General features: G+C 42.9%; 1 protein-coding gene across 1 annotated transcript; it reads right to left on the bottom strand.

Annotated features, from left to right (window-relative positions):
* Positions 1-4330: 4330 nt before the first annotated feature.
* LOC116810730 (uncharacterized) lies at positions 4331-15317 on the bottom strand. The gene is made up of 6 exons (XM_032755552.2): positions 15223-15317; positions 12115-12241; positions 11674-11733; positions 9524-9587; positions 6007-6233; positions 4331-4600 (listed from the first exon to the last, which is right to left on the bottom strand). The coding sequence occupies exons 1-6, from the start codon at positions 15315-15317 to the stop codon at positions 4331-4333; spliced, it is 843 nt and encodes a 280-aa protein (XP_032611443.2).
* Between the last annotated feature and the right edge of the window lie 1358 nt (positions 15318-16675).

Raw genomic sequence — 16675 nt, 5'->3', positions numbered from 1 at the left:
GTCTTAAAGATATAGCTACGAAAGAAAATAACATAAGAAAAGTTACCAAGAAAGAGCTAAATGAACTTTCTTCTTGTTAAGAAATGTTTAGGTCCTTTTGTTTGTAAATGGCAGGTGGGTCACACAATTCCAATGTAATTTCAGAAAGCCATCTTCTGAATGTAATAAACATGTCTGCAATAATAGGATTCAGAAAATAGCAAAACGCATTCCAGACGCCCTTTGATTGTGCATACAGAACAGAGAATTTAGCTATAATTGGCTATAACACAGTTATGGACACCAAATGGCACACTGTGGAGCTGGGTGATGTAGCAGCTCTGATTAGGGATGGTACATTTCAGCCCAACACCAGAAATCAAACAGCAGCATATAGTGACACAGCACCTTCCCTTCCCTTCCCCTCCCTCCCTCCATTACTCCCTCCCTTCCTTCCTATCTTCCTCACTTTCTCCCTTTCTGTGCAATTAAAGTATCATAAATGAGACTAGAAAACTTGTTTTATTATTATTTAACTAATCAGTTGTCAGTCAAGACTCCATTCTCTTCGGAAGCTAACAATTGTTTGGAAAGGGTAAGTAAGAGTCCATGGAGAATTGACTTTTGGAGAACTAGACATAATTTGAATCAAGAATTATAATAGGAAATATACCATTACAATAAACAAGGAAACATGCACACAGTTACTTTCATCGTGTAATTTTATTCACTCTAGTTGAGAAAATAAAGAGATAATACTGACCGAAGCACCTGGGTATTTAATGCAAACTGTAAAATCTATTATATTAAACAAAGTCAAAAGCAATGTAAAAGATCTTGAATATTCAAGGCATGCACCTCATTACAGACTTAGCAAATTAAAACACAAATAGGATTAGAAAAGAATAATGTAACAATCTCCCACTACGGTCCCTAGAGCATTAAGTCATAAATTGGGTTTGCATTAAATTGTGCCTGCAATATTGAATTCAGGGAAAGAGCTGTGGGCTGGAGATAAACCATGCTGGGCTACTCACCAACTTTGGCAAAGCTATGTGTTTTCTGAGACGTGTAGTAAATTTGTTAGAATACAGCAGATCCACAAAAAAAAAAAAAAAATGAGCACTTCATATCTTAATTAAAAAAATGTCTGGTGTCACGGCATGCGAGGCCTGCAGAGATGAAAATGCAGACAAAATCCACATGTGAATTGGAGCTGTATTTCCTACTTAAGTTTAAAGTAATTTCACTAAACATACTGCTTAATACCAGACACATTTAAAACAAAACGAAGTCCTCAACACAGGGGTTTTCATTGATTTTGTTTTGTTTTGGTTTTTATTCTTGTTTGTTTGATTTTGCAAAGGAAGGAAGAAAAGGAGAAAGCAAACCAAACTCTGTAAAGAACATGTGTGGACTTCCAGAATGTCCAAAGAATATCCCCTTTCATTCCATATGAAGATCAGACCTTAACTATTCTGGCTGATCAGTAGAAACATACATATGACTTATTTTAGAAAGCAAACGAATATCCTTAAATCAGTTTTTAAAATGATGCAGGCTTTGAAAAACACTCGACTACAATGCACGTTCCTTCCATTTCAAGTTTATTCTCTTGGGTTTGTTTTCTAATCCCCTGTACAAGAGAGGCTGACTTGGGGAAAAAAGAAATTGCTGTGATAGTTCTATGTCATCCACGTGATATGCCTTATGTTAATTCCTACTTGTTGTCTGTTTGCATATGGGCAGGCCCACTCTGCTCCAGCTGTTGGTCCTTGTTTCTTTCAGGCCATTTTCAGGCACAGAACACAATTTATTTTCTCTTCCTTTTCCTTGGCATCCTAAGTCTGTTATGAGAATTAAAATGGAAGTAAAATGCCAAGGAGATAGTGGCTACTCAAAAATGCTAGTCTAGGCTGGGCGCGGTGGCTCATGCCTGTAATCCCAGCACTTTGGGAGGCCGAGGCGGGTGGATCACAAGGTCAGGAGTTCAAGACCAGCCTGGCCAAGATGGTGAAACCCCGTCTCTACTAAAAATACAGAAATCAGCCGGACGTGGTGGCAGGCACCTGTAATCCCAGCTACTCAGGAGGCTGAGGCAGGAGAATCGCTTGAACATGGGTGGCAGAGGTTGCAGTGAACCGAGATCACGCCACTGCACTCCACCCTGGGCGACAGAATGAGACTCCATTAAAAAAAAAAAAAGAAAAGCTAGTCTACCTGCTCCCACTTCATCGCTGAGTACAGGTCACGAAAGCAAAATCTGCAAGGCGTCCCAGCCTCACACGTTCCCTGGCGGAAGTCTAAGCTGCTGTGCTCAATGGTGTGCAGACTCTTAGGCTTTGCAGTGAAATGTCTAGACCTTGCTGTTGTGGAGAGTCCAGGCCTCCTTTTCCTCTCCTGTTTATCTTCCCTTCCTCACCCCTGGGCTCCCAGGGCTCTCCCTCCCAGCCCATCCAGCTGTCGTGGCCTCCAGGTGACAGGTTTCTGCATCACACTTAGCAGCAGACAGTCTGTTTAAGCCTACATTCTCTATCTTTAAAAGCTTGTTCGAAAGTCTAAATGGCTCCCATTTTGGCTTTAGTAAGACAAATATGGGCTAAAATACGCGGTGCCTTTTAAGTATGATGGATACTCAGGACCTGCTGAAGTTTCCCATCCCCAAAGTCTGGCTTCTCACTGTGGCAATTTTTCTACCATGTTATTTATGTGGTGGTTTTACTTCTAATTATGGCTTATCATGGCTGTTAGTGCTGAGCAGTAAGAGAGCAAACTGCATTGTACTGCCATTTAACTCCAGCCCATAAAATGGGCAATAAAACCGAGGGCTTAAAAACCAAACCAAACAAAATAAAACAAAAACTTTCTGTGACAAGCTCACATCCGCTTCTACCATTCTCAGGCTGGAAACTCTCACTGAGGAAACACATAGAGGCAGGTGACTTCTGGGGCCTGGGCGCCTCAAATTTCAGCTTTCAGCAATCCTTTATTGTAGACAAAACAATCCCAGACCTTGGATATAATTAACACATGCCAGCTTTAATCAGAACCAGTGTACTTCGTTGTTTAGAAACTAATGAAGGCAAATAGATGTTACTTAACACTGTAAATAATGAAAGGTCTTTTGTTGTTCTCAATTTTGATTACTATTTTTTGATGCTAAGAAGAATGCCACTTGGTGTGTGTGTAAACAAAGAAGATAAATGGCTGGGATGAGAATGAGTTGTCCATAATCTGATTAAAGCGATAGAGCTGGCTCCTAGGAAAACCTCACAGGGCTTAATGATTGGGTTGTTGTTCTTAATATGTCTAATGTTCACTCTTAAAGAAATCAAGAAAAATGTTAGGAGGCTCCTGATATTTCACCGTGGCAGTGGCTGTCAGAGCTTCCAACAGGAAAAGAACATTCTCTGTGGCTGGAGCACAATGTCCAGCCATGTAAGCTAATTTGCTCAGATGATATTAGGAGGCATTTTAAAACCTAAATCTGCTCCAATTCATTCACTCTGCTGGCAGAGCCATCAGGGACAAGGCAAGGACAGGCTTGGTTTTTTTGAAGTTGTGATGTGGTAAAATAGCTGGGAAACTCTCTACTTTTCTTTTTCTTTGGTTAGTTCTTTTGCTTCTTGACAAAATGCTCCTGGATTCCAGTTAAATCTCTGCTAGTGTTTGGATAACAAGTACATTACTTAAAAGCCTATGTATACTCTAGCCTGTTAAGATATTAGGGAGGAAACTTAGACTCGTGGTTGAGCTCTGCAGGAGCTCATTTTTGTCAAATGTCATTATTTACCCCTCCTGTCTTACAGTGTGAGTTCTGTGGGTGTGTGTTTGTGTGTGTGTGTGTGTGTTCATGCAACGATTACTCATAATTAAGTAGTGCTGCAAATTCACATCAGTCTTTTACTCTTAGGAAGGTCTGTGTGCATTGTGCATTTCCTCCAGTATACAATCATCATGGAACTTGCAGATCTCCTAATAAATTTTAGGATTGCCCCAATAATATTAGGTCATTAAGATCTTTGTTGCATTTGAAACTCCAAATTGGACAATTAGATTCCAGATGGACAGGAATTGAATTATTCTGCTTATTTTAAGCCAGCAACCCAAATAATTTTGAATATTCCTATTTCAATTCAATAAATATATATAGATAGCCCACTGTGTGCTAGTGTCCTATTTTGTGGATGAGAAGCTGAGGTTCAGAGAGGTTAAATAACTTCCCCAAGACAATTAGCAGGGTGGACAGTCAGTAGCCTAGTCCTAACTTTAAATGAAATCCACCAGATTCTCAAGTTCATACTCTTCCTATCACCCTATGTACCTCAATCATCAGTTAAAGCTCTGTGTTTCAGCAAATATTAAATGTCTCAGACTGGCCTCTTTTCTTGGTGGTGTCCATGAATCTGATAGAAACAAGCAACTGACCCTTTCCCAGTCCAAGAGAAGCAGCAGTTGGCAGGGATGTGGCCAAATTCCTCCCCATACCATGGTGAGCGGGGTGCTTCAAAGTACTTCTCAGTCCCCTGATGTGTCTGCCTCCCCTTTCTCTCACAGACCAGCATTTGACTTTGGTCACTTTGTAAGCCCAACAGACTGAGATTAGATTCCCAGAGACCCTGGGAGCACCACGGGGTGGAAAGGAAGAGAAAGAGAGAGTGAGAGTGAGAAAGAGAGAGTGAGAGTGAGCAAGAGAGAGAGCTTGTTCTCCTTCTGTCTTTTCCAACACTCCCCTCCTGCTGGCCCATTTTAGAGCCATGTTGTCACACATTGGCACCCCATCTGAGGGCAGAGAGAGGGAATGACAGGAGATGAAACAAAATCACAGCTGTATTAGAGACTTCTGATTTTTAAAAAGGATGTGGAAAGAGGTTGAAACTAAGCTGCTTTCTCTTGAAAAATGGTTGCAGTAAGTTTAGGGGCAGGTTTTTAGCATCTGAATATATTAGCTAAAGTATTTGAATATAACGAGCTATGCTGCATGGTGGAGTGGAAAGGGGCCAAGGATAGGTGGGATATTTGGAGTGGTCTTGGGCAAGTGACTTCACCTCTCTAGGCCTCAGTTTTCTCATCTTCCCCAGGTACACATTGAGCCAGACAATCCCTGAGGTTTCAGAGGAAAGCAGTGAGGAGCAGGGTGGCACACAGTACTGGAGTCAGCTGAGTGGCCTGAACCTTACCTCTGTCACTTAGCTGGAGCTGTGTGACCTGGGTTGAGTTACTCACCTTCTACGAGGCTTAGTTTCCACCTCTGTGAAGTGGGGATTAAGGTGTCTGCCTCAAAGGGCCATTAAGGGGGCTAGATTGGCGAATGCACAGGCAGCTTCTGGAGAAGGAATTTTCCCAGGACTAGGAAGAAGAACTGGTGAGTGGGATGCTTTGAAGGTGAATGAGGGAGGATAACTGGTCTATGAAGAAGTTCAGGCTGGGAGAGGCCTGGCCTTAGAGTGGGTTGGGGGTGCTCTGGGCAACCCTTTTCAAGGGCAGAGAAAATGGAGTAACCACCAGGACAGAAAACAGGGTGCCTTGATGCTAAGTTCCATGGGGACATTGCCTTGGGGGAAGAAAAAGAAATCTTGGAACCCCTATCTGTTTACTACTCTTCATTTCTTAATTATTTATAATGAAGATGGGAAGGTTTACAACCTTGACAGTTCCATTTATTTCTACCATTTTCACCTAAAACAATACAAGGAACATCAATTATTTCCACCCTGGTTTCAACTGCAACTGGATAAAGTCGGTTTAATTAAACATGTTCTGTGTAAGGGTCTGTTTTGTTTCTCTGTCTGCCTGTCTGTATCTTTCTTTCTCTACCACCAACCACCACACCATCCCTGTCCCCTTCCTCCTTCTCATCTCCGTTTTCTAGCCTCACAGCTGGGCACAGGAAAGCACGGAATAAGGACCCAGTGAACTAAAGGGGCTGAAGCCATGACTAGGAATCATGTGCATGAAGAAGCCCAGAAGAGCCAATCCTCCCCAGAAGGGCACACGGAGACCATTAAGGAAGGAGGGAGGATATCTTCTGTTCCTGTGTTCAGGCTCCAATGTATCCAGGTCACAGGAGGCTGCCTCTCCAGGCAGAGAAACTGATCCGTCCCTATCAGTGCTAGGCAGAGGGTAGGGGATTTCGCACCTGAGCAAGGGATGGGATGACTCCCAAGCTTCCATTCTCCCTGGAGTTCCTCCTGAGGGTCTCTGTGACACAGAGGAGGAAGCAGGAGCTTTCTTTGCATAATCATGGTCAAATATTTATATTTGTTTAGGATTTGCTTCTATAGGATGTTTTTGTCATTCAAATCTATTTCCAAAATAAATCTGGATCTCTTTTTATAAGAAAATGCAATGAAAACACCAGAATGATAGAGTAAGAAAATAGAACTGAAATTACTGAAAAGGAGCCGAGGAATTAGATGTTGCCAGGCATCTGAGATGAGATGATTAAAACAGCCAGGTGGCTCTGAGCTAAGGCAAAAGGCAGAATCTGGGGCAACACAGTTTATATCATCTGACAACATAAAGCATGCACATCCTTTGTGTCAAGCCACACTGCTTCCTGGAACAAACTCAAGGCAGAATTTATTACCTGGTTTCCTGTTTAAGTGCATGTTGAATGACCAGTTGACGAAAGCCTTCAAATAGAGTCTTGCAAAAGAACAAAGAATGAGACATGGAGTACTGACCCTCTCTGAAAAGGTACCAGAATTAAGATTACAGAAGCCGACCCAACATTTGCTCACTACCTTTTAAATTGGACTTAATGCCATCTTTTAAAAAATAACCACTTTTAAAATAATTTTTGTTTATATCAAAAGTAATACATGTTAATTGCAGGAAATTTGTAAAATACAGCTTAAAAGAGAGAGGGGGAGAGAGACAGAAATCTATGATCTATCACTCACCACTATTAACATTTTAGTGTCATCTTCCCATGTTTTTGTTTATGCATAGGTATACATATCTATTTTGCAAAGATAAGAAATTACTATACTGTATCTTTTGAACTTTTTATTTGATAATGTACTATGAATATTTCCCATTCAATTAAATACCTCTACAATGACACTGAATGCTTATGATACTGTATTCATATTAATACTATAAAATACATCAGGAAGATATTATTATAATATGTTTAACCAATCCCCTGGGTGCTAGATATTTGGGTTTCTAACATTTCATCTTTTTAAATAATTCTGTGATGAACATCTGGTGCTGTTCCCAGGGTACCCTCCATGACCTGTTGTGTTTCAGAGAAGGCTGGTCTAGACCATTCAAGGCCAGGATCCCCCGGAGGTCAATACATTATTTGCCCAGTGAATTGTGGGCATATCTATCCTTTTTGCACTTTTCCAGACAGGAAGGAGGAAGTAGTACTGAGAACCCACCGTCTTGGGTTAAGGAGCATTATCTGGGCTGCTTAGGGGAGAAGATTTCTATCCCAAGGTCCTGCATCCTTGGGGTAAGATGGGAGCAGAGAAGACAGAGTGTGGCGCCACTGTGGAGGCAGCAGGGAGGGGTTCCTCGTGGCCACTGATCGGAGCCCTCATATTCCTTGTGGGGAGGCTTTAATTTCTCTGGAGATGCTTCTCTACCTGGAGGTCTGCCCTGTGTCGGGAGCATTAGTGGCCCTGCAGAGAGGTGGGACGTATTTGGATACTCTTGCTTGTAGGGAGTTTGTTGCCTCCCAAAAGGTGTGTGGCATTTGTAAGTTGTTCTCCTTTTCCATGGTTCTTCAGAAGACTTGAATATGGTTTGTAACCTAGGCACCAAAATTGAAATTCCCTCCAAAGAGCCACACAAATAAATGACCTCCCATACCATCAAGTTCTCTCTACGCATGGCAATCCCTAGTTAACCTCAGACAGGTAAGAAGAGAGAGTGTTTTTCATCAATGACAAGGAAAGTGTTTTCTGGCTAATGTGGTATAGTAGCAGCAAATGCAACTAAAAAACACCCTCGAGCGTGTCTTTATTCGTTTGTACACATCCAACAACATCACTTTTAAGTACGCAGAGGTAGGAGAAATATTTAGTCATTAAATATCTGAAGTTATTGTAATCCTATTCCAGCACTATTCTTCTTCCCTACATTAAAAACAAAATTTCTAGACTGTGCTTCAACCTCAAAGGACATACCTTGGAAAGAATATTCCATTAAAGACATTGTTGGAGCAACTTTTATTATTCATTAGTGTGTTTTGCAGTGGACCTGAACAGAAATGCTTTTTGCTAAAGTAAAAATACATCCGATTCTATGATCTAATTGTGCAATTGGTTAGAATTTCTATCTATCAGTTCAAAGGGAAACTTGGTTTCAGTGAATTTGTTTTTAATAAAAATGTGCTATCTATGATAAATATATTTCGCTTTGTTCAAATGGATTTGATTGGGAAAACATATTGAGCAGAAGTACTGGTACAGCTTAATTTCATTGCTTTGAGAAAACGTATTGAATGCTGGTTTGAATTAAATTCTATTTGTTTTAATAAAAGTGTATTGGCCTGAGTGTACATATATTTGTTTTAGTGGCAGTGCATTGGATCCAATAAAACTATATTGGCTTCACTGCTTATGTCTCCTTTTCAGTGAAAACAGATTGAATGGGAAAACGAAATAGGCATGAAGCAGCCAGCCCCAAGGTCTCTGTTTGGTAAGAGTATCCAAATAAACCGGGAGAGAGGGGGGTTTCCATAGACTTTATATCAAAATGTGCTTTTAAATTTAAATACCTTTTACTGTCAAGGACTCAGATGTGAAACTGAATTGCCACCATAAAGAATGCAGTTTTCTGAAGCAGCCCTTTCCATGGACAAGTTATGGGACTGTCCAGGACACCAGAGGAAGAAATCCTCCGACAGCCCAGAGCAGGTTTGTCAGCATCCCTTAAACTTTACACAGGACTCACTGGTTCCAAAAAGAGGCCGTCTACCAAGCATTCCTAAATCCCTTAAATGAACAGAAAAGGGATCATGAGCACTCCCCAAGGATGGTGCTGGCCCATCAGCATTCAAACGGGTCTGACTTTGAACTGATTAAAAAGAGGGGAAAAGGGAAACAAGTGTCACCCTGAGACATATTTCAGAATCACCAGACTTCCCAAAGATTATAGACCCTCAGAGAAGAATCGGCTTCACACAGGGAGTTGATGCTGGTACTGCCACCTAGAAAATGGCAGCCTCTGCCAAGTGCCATGACTGCATTGTGTAGCTGTAAATGGCTCCAAGATGCCAGGCCACAGATACTCCTTTGCATAGGTGCCCTGACCCAAAAGCCAGTGTTAAAATAATGGGGAGTAATGACAATATTGGCTGCTATTCCTACGTGACTGTCTCTCGATTAAAGAAAGTATGTGCTCTGAATTGTTTTTCCACCAGAAGATGAACTTGATCTGATTCCTCTACCCAGTTTCATTTAGCCTTGATGAGAAATAAATGCAAACACTATTTTCATTAACACCTTTCTTCCAACTAAATGTGCTAACAAGCTCCAGACTTCAACCTTCCCACTAATAACTGCTAATTCTGAAGTAGTATCATTACCAAGGAAATCTAAGCCCTTGGTGTGTAGTTGCTCATTTTTGAATGCCTGAATCCTTGTAAGACCCTACAAGGATAAGAGAGAAAAATTTATTCACAGATTCTTTTTTTCCTAGAAATAGTCCCCGTTATATACTAGAAGTCAAGAAAAAAATGGAGTTTGTGATAAAGAAGTTTTCTGTGCTGTCCTTGGAGGAGTGAGGTTGTGACCCTGGGGGACAGCAAGTGGTTCACTTTGTCAGAGTGTAACACTGATCAGCTACATTACATAAATATGATATGGGGTGAGAAGATTTCAGGAACTCCCAGAAGGTGAGTGGAGAAATGAGACAAAGAGGGGAGGCAGCTAACACAGGGTTTGTTGTTAAGCACGTTACCACTGTGGCCAACCGGAGCCTGAGCCTGCTGTGGGAAATCTAGGAATTGGCAGAAAACCTATGTCTTAGAATTAAGGGGCAAGGAGCAAGGGAGCTGAGGTACGTATAGATCATGAACATTTATACATTCGTTCCCATCCTCATTAGTTGAGAGCTGTTCTTGGGAGCATTAATTCTCTAGTGGACCCAGCCTGCCAGGTGAGCAGGCACCATGGGCTCTGAACCCCCGAAAAAGCCTTAAGGCAAAGAATGCAGTTGGCAGTGGTAAGGCTGAAGGGCAGGGCAGGGCACTGGTAAGGCCTGCTACCCTATGAAGCCCACTTTATAGATGAGCAGTAAACTGGGAAGTAGAGATTTAGTAGTTCTCCCAGTGACACAGACAATAGTCAGCACAGGCAGAATGTAGACCCAGCTTCTGCCTCACTTGAAAGTCAGTGACCTTTAGCCACATGGCTCTGATCATGCTGTCCAGCTGAGGAAGCTGGTATGCCTCCCAAGTTTTTTTTTTTTTTTTTTTTTTTTTTTTTTTTTGAGGTGGAGTCTCACTCTGTCGCCCAGGCTGGAGTGCAGTGGCGCCATCTCGGCTCACTGCACGCTCTGCCTCCTGGGTTCACGCCATTCTCCTGCCTCAGCCTCCTGAGTAGCTGGGACTACAGGTGCCCGCCACCACGCCCAGCTAATTTTTTGTATTTTTAGTAGAGACGGGGTTTCACCGTGTTAGGATGGTCTCGATCTCCTGACCTCGTGATGTGCCCACCTCAGCCTCCCAAAGTGCTGGGATTACAGGCATGAGACACCACACCCGGCCCTGCCTCCCAAGTTTTAAAAATCATGTTTTGAGGGTTTTTTTTCACTGAGTCAGGGCTGGGCGCTATATTGCAGATAGGAGAAAGGGAACTGGAAGTGTTACACTGCCATAGCTTCTGCACCTAGAAGTGGCCAGATAGTGATCTCTCTTAGGCTGAACTGAATCTTAGCGTCTAGGTGCATGTTCATGGGATGCTAAACTCAACTTGTCCTATGATACATCTTTGATTAATAGGCAATTGCAAGTGACTGCATGACCGTGTGCTCCTGGGTTATTTTCAGCGAGCCAGGGGCTCCCAGCTATCACCCAGCTCCACCAGCAGTTTGTCCCTCTTTCATGTTCATCCTTTTGCAATCAGCTTTTCCATTTCAGCCGCGCTTGCTAGCTGCAAGCTGCTTTGTGAAGTAAGTTATGATGACTTTGTGCTATAAAATAAAACAGCAATCCTCACAGCTGTTTTGATTCTATTTAATGAAATGGTGGTGACATCTGAATGTCACAATTGCAGAGAGGCGGATGGGATGTTGCAGTTGCTGATAGGAGAAAGACCAGTATTATTCCCTGGGCTAATATCTCATATGACAATTCTGCAGTTACCATTGCTCTGTGTCAGGCGATGGTGGCTGCTAGGCTCCAACGGACCTCTAGTTTTTTTTCACTTCCTATAAAGACAATAGGGCAGTGGGGTGGAGAGGATGCAGACGGCATTGTGAAGATTGGGAAAAATATTTCAGGGGAAAGAAGCACACACCTAACAGCTGCTGCCATTCAAAAACTTGAAAAGTACACCGTTTCGGGAAAACCAATAGCATGCATGTATCCCATTGAAAAGTGCTGGAAAAAATCATTGGTTTCTCCTTCCTCACCACGCGTAAAGCAGAGAGCAATGCTGGGAAGACATCAGACAGAAAACATGGAGGCAAGTCAAGAAGCCAGTCTCTCCTCAATCAATTATGCGAGAGTATTACCAAATCAATGAATTCACAGTGTGAACGCTTGCAGCAGATGGACGAACACTTGTCGGCTATCTGGAGCCGCAAGAGAGTCAGATTTATTTTCAAAGCTTGTTTGTCTCATTTCTCCTGCCTGGTGCTGGAAGGCAGAGCATGCAGCTGTGATTTTTCAAATGTAAGAGATCTCCAGCCATTTTATAGTGTGTGAGATTGGGCTCTGCAAGCTAAACTCTGTAGGACTTCTGGCTTTTTTTCCCCTCAGAATGAGGACAAAGGAGTCCAGGCTTAGCCAGCAGTCTCTCTCTCCATGCTTACAGTTCTCAGCAATGGAAGGATGAGGTTGGATGGATCCATGACTGGCATTCTGGTCTTGGCTGTGATGCTGAGGTTTCTCCTACTGTGATACATAGGAGGTGGGGCATACAGGAAGGAAGAGGAAGCTTCTGCCTAAGGCACAGCCTGTGTTAGGACGATGGGCCCGTAGCACAGGAAGGTGTTACCAGTGGTTCTCAGGCAGTGGTAGCACTCCTTCCTGCCACCAAGGGTTCTGGTATTCTTGGCTGGCAGACATCTTGATTCTGAGCTGATCAAGGAGAAAAGGGAGATCATTTTGAGTCAGAACTGGTAATTTCACAGCATCTGCCATCCAATTGCAGAAAGCATTTTTCAAGTTTCTCCTTGTGGTAGGAATCATCATTCCGGTTTTGTGTATTGGGCCAAGTGGAAGTTCATTCTCAGTCTTAAAGTCAACAAGGAGTTCATGAACATTCTGGGTCTGGAATTGCAGCCTCCTGACCCAGTGAATGACCAAGAAGCCTTGTTAAACAAATTCTAAGTACTTTAGGGCAGAGCGAGTGGTGGAGGCTGGCCAGGGTCTCAAGGCTGTGTGCCTCAGTATGTTCATTCATTCTTTCATTCATTCAATCAGTTGGTCAGCAAGCCTGGATTAGGCCAGAGGTTCTCAACCCTATTCTACCTCTGACTAAGTCAGACTTTCTGGGTGATTCTATCATGCAGTCAACATTGGGTTGCTGTGCCAGGCACTGAGGATACCATGGTGCACAGAACATTGTCCCTGTCCTCATGGTCCAGGTGACAAAATGGAACACGGCTGTGATAGAAGTAGGCTCAGGCTTCTGATAGAGGCAGCCTCCAACACAGATAGGGCAAGGAGAATGAATCCACAGTGACTCGCTGGAGGGGCAGACACTGCACTGATTTCAAAAAAGAAGCAGGGATTCTGAATTATCTAGTCAAAGAATGGGGAAGGCGCATTGCACAAAGTCCTGGAGAATCTACAAGGAGCCTCTTGTAGCCATTGTGTACAATGCAAGCTAGAGGGAAAAGGGGGCGGATGGGGAGAGAGGTAAGCTGGACTGGACGGTGGAGGGTTTAGTGGGTCATGCTGGAAAAGTGAGCCCCTATTTTATGAGAAAACTCTTTGAAGGGATTGCCAAGATCAGATTTCAGTTTCAGAGAAAACATCCTGGCTGCTGAGTGAAACAATAGATAGGAGGAGGCTATGGACAGTTACAAACTGAACAACTGAAAATCACTCATATTTGCCACTGTTTACAATTAGGGTTTGGCTCTTGGGGGAGAAAAGATAGATGGTAAAATTTTATTGAAAAAAAATTCTATAAAATTCCCATTGGGTTATTTTAAGGCAAGCACTTTTTAAAAAACTGAACTGAATTTGAAATAAAAAAATTAAAAGCTTTGCTCTGAATATATGTTTTTGGGGATACACACACACACACATATTTGTTTGATTCTCTAAACAAATCACTTCTGGCTTGGGATTTAAAAACCATTTTTTGGGGGGACAGGATCTTGCTTTGTCGCCCAGGTTGGAGTGCAGTGGTGTGACCACAGCTCACTGCAGCCTTGAACTCCTGGGCTCAAGCGATCCTCCTGCCTCAGTATCCCATGGCTTGGGCCTTTTTTTGGGGGGGGGGGGGCGGTGGTGTTTGATGAGCTCAGCTCACCTCTCACCCCATCTGGCTACTTTTTCCTCTGGTTTGCATTGTACACAATGGCTACAGTAGGCTTCTTGTAGATTCTCCAGGACTTGGCACAATCTGTCCTACCTTCCGTCTTCTGGCTGAAAGGATCATGCTTTGTAGAGTTAATTAAGAAGCCAGCTTCTGGAGGCAGAAAAACCTGAGTTTAAATCTCATTCCTGCCCCTCCATACCTCAGACTCTTTGTCTGCAAATTAGGCTGGGAATAGCACCTTCTTCCCGGTAAAACAATGAAATACATGTAAATACATATACATTCTTGTGAAGAGCTTAGCACAGAGACTGGGACACTGGAAACAGTCAAAAATGGTAGAAGGAACCAAAGGGCAAAAGACAGAAAACAAACGACTCAGAAAAGTGATGTGCTGATCCGTCGAGTGACCCGATTTCTATTTTATTCCACTTTGGCATGCTCTGGCAACTTTTTTTTTTTTTTTTTTTTTTTTTTTTAAAACAAAAAGGAAAAGAGACTTGTAGGTCAGAGTCTTAACAACCAGTCTCTATAAACTTTGTGCAGAAGAGCTGTATGAACTCAGTGATTTCTGCTCTAAGCTGCTGAACTAAAACTGACCTGCAAAATGACCTGCCTCTGCTCTGGTGACTGTCGCTTGTTCTGAAGGCAGGAGAGAATTTGGCTCCTTCGCTTATGATATCTACAGTAACCCATCAGCTGCTGCGCTGAAGGATGTGTTCAGCGTTCCCCTTTCCCCTTTAATGTGCCATTAAATCAAATACTCTATTAGCAGAATTAGTTCATTCAGTGTCTGCACTGAAACGTCCTGTGAATTGCGTGTGTCTTCGTAAATGGCCCTGCACTCTGGGGTCTACTTCAGCAGTTTATATCCTGCGGAGGAGGGCCGAGCTGCCCAAGGATCTGACGGCCTTCCTCTAAGTGAAATATTATGGCTTCCACAAAGGATAATTATTTGGATCATTTTGCCATGTGCAGGCCTGGTTAATTCCAAGCACCGTTGATCAGGCTCTGGCCCAAAGCCTGCTGTCTTCACACCTGCAGCCGGAACCTGTCTTGGCCACGGGCTTCCCACCTTCTCAGCCTCTCAGCTATGCATAGGTCCACTCTAGAGACTTGTTCCAAAATGCATGCTTTTCCTGGGAGTGAAAACATGGAAAAATTCCTTTCCCCAAAAGAATTTAGGGCAGGAACTTAGCGTGTCTCCATTTTTGTTTTCTGAGGCAAGAGCTGGGATTGAAACTCAGCATCGATATTTCCATTCTCTCTTACTTAACACTTGTCACCCAATACATGTGAAAGCAGGCAATGACAACTGCTGTGCCTCTATCATAATAATCTCATGCTCTGAAAATTAGCAAGGATCTCAAGCACGCAATATCACATTCAGCCTGGGCACGTTGAGCACCAGCATGATTCTTCATCTGCCAGGGCTCTGGGCTGCTGCTGTGGGCACTCCGGCTGCTTTTCCTTTATGTCAAGTTGCATTTAGCCAAGGTGCATTTCATCTGTTATGCTCTCTTTTACTAAAGCAGAAAGTCAGTATGTTAGGGGAGTATTTGCTCCATACCAGGTAAACCGTAGAATGGTGTACTGGTAAATGTTTGGCCTTTTTTCAGGGGACGGAGAGGAAAAGCCTGGTTTATAATGTCTGGCAACGTCCATGGTGTAAATACTGCCACTGTGGCTGATTTCAAGCTACCAACATGACATTATTGAATACAGAGTTGGGAAGAAATGTTTGCAACACTCCCATTCCATAGTATTTCCATGAAAATAACCTCAAGAGCCATATGTAATAGTTAACTATATAAAATGATTAGGATGGGATGAGTTTTGAATACATTATATCTTAAAATGTAACCCATTTAAGTTTATACAATTTAACTTTGATAATGACTGTGTTTAACAATGGACTTGCAAAATTCCTCAGAATTTAACAACTGGCTCTCACAAGCTAATATAAGCCAGCTCCACACACCACTGAGTTTAAGGATAGAAAATATTTCTCATTTACAACTCAGTCCAGCATGGATATTTGACAGTGGCTCTCCACATGGTGACTCAGGGACCCAGGCTGTCTCCATTTTGAATCTCCATTCTTCTTAGGAGCCTCAGAACCCTTTGTTTCCAGCTTGGGGTTGGGGAAAGCACAGAAGTTTTCACATGGGTAGTTCTCATGGCCCAGACTTGGAAATGGTTTGTCACTTTTGTCCATATTCCATTGGTTGGAATTCTGTCACATGGCCACACCTGACAGCCATGGAGTCTGGGAAATATAGTCTAGCTGTGTGCCCAGGAAAGACAGGAAATGGGGTGGGTGAGCTTATAGCCCAATTCTGCCACAGCACTGGGATTGACTCCTTCACTGGCTGATGTCAGGAAGCAGGTAGACTACGGAGGAAGAACAGCTGCCCGCCTGTCCTTATTGAACATTCGAGAGTTTAACAGGCATGAGCAATGAAATTAATTGTTATGAATTTGGCAATTAATAAATAGAACTATGCCTGTGTAGGAACCAGGATAAATGTTGTTTACTATTACTGATGGGGCAGGATGCTGTGGCAGTTGCATGAGCTGGTCGAAGCTCAATGGTCCCTTCATCCACTCATCCACATATCCAATAAACCTTTAGTCAGGCTCCGTGTTAGCTTCTAGGGATGCAGATGTGCTTAGGACATGCTTATAGTCCAGCGAGGAAGAGAGAATCAGACAAGCCAAGGTCAAGATGAGTGTTCTAACCAATGAGAGAGCAGCTAAAATTCTGGAAAGTTATTCTCCTCCTTCTAAGGAGTAGACAGTTGATGTGGTTCTAGTTGGATGCTTGGGTAGAATTTTCTAGGTATAGAAGGGGAAAGATATTCCAGGCAAGGGGAACAGCTTGTGCAAAAGTCAAGGGGAATGGCAGAGCATGACTTATTCCAGAAATGGCAAGAAACTCTGTGGCCAGAGATGGGGCTGAATAGATTGGCTATGTCAAATTGTAAAGAGCTTTCCATGGAGTGAACAGGGGTTTGGAATTT

Source organism: Hylobates moloch, unplaced genomic scaffold, assembly GCF_009828535.3.
Source record: "Hylobates moloch isolate HMO894 unplaced genomic scaffold, HMol_V3 SCAFFOLD_1, whole genome shotgun sequence".
NCBI classification, from domain to species: domain Eukaryota; kingdom Metazoa; phylum Chordata; class Mammalia; order Primates; family Hylobatidae; genus Hylobates; species Hylobates moloch.
This window is presented reverse-complemented; position numbering and strand designations above follow the sequence as displayed.

Bases quoted from the DNA above. Each gene is read 5' to 3' on its own strand.
- LOC116810730 (XM_032755552.2), bottom strand. From the start codon at position 15,317: ATGGACGTTGCCAGACATTATAAACCAGGCTTTTCCTCTCCGTCCCCT. The intron at 11,734-12,114 runs GTGCCTTAGGCA...TTGCGGCTCCAG, and splicing joins CCATCGTCCTAACACAGGCT to ATAGCCGACAAGTGTTCGTC. The intron at 6,234-9,523 runs GTAATGATACTA...AACAAATATAAA, and splicing joins CAAGGGCTTAGATTTCCTTG to TATTTGACCATGATTATGCA.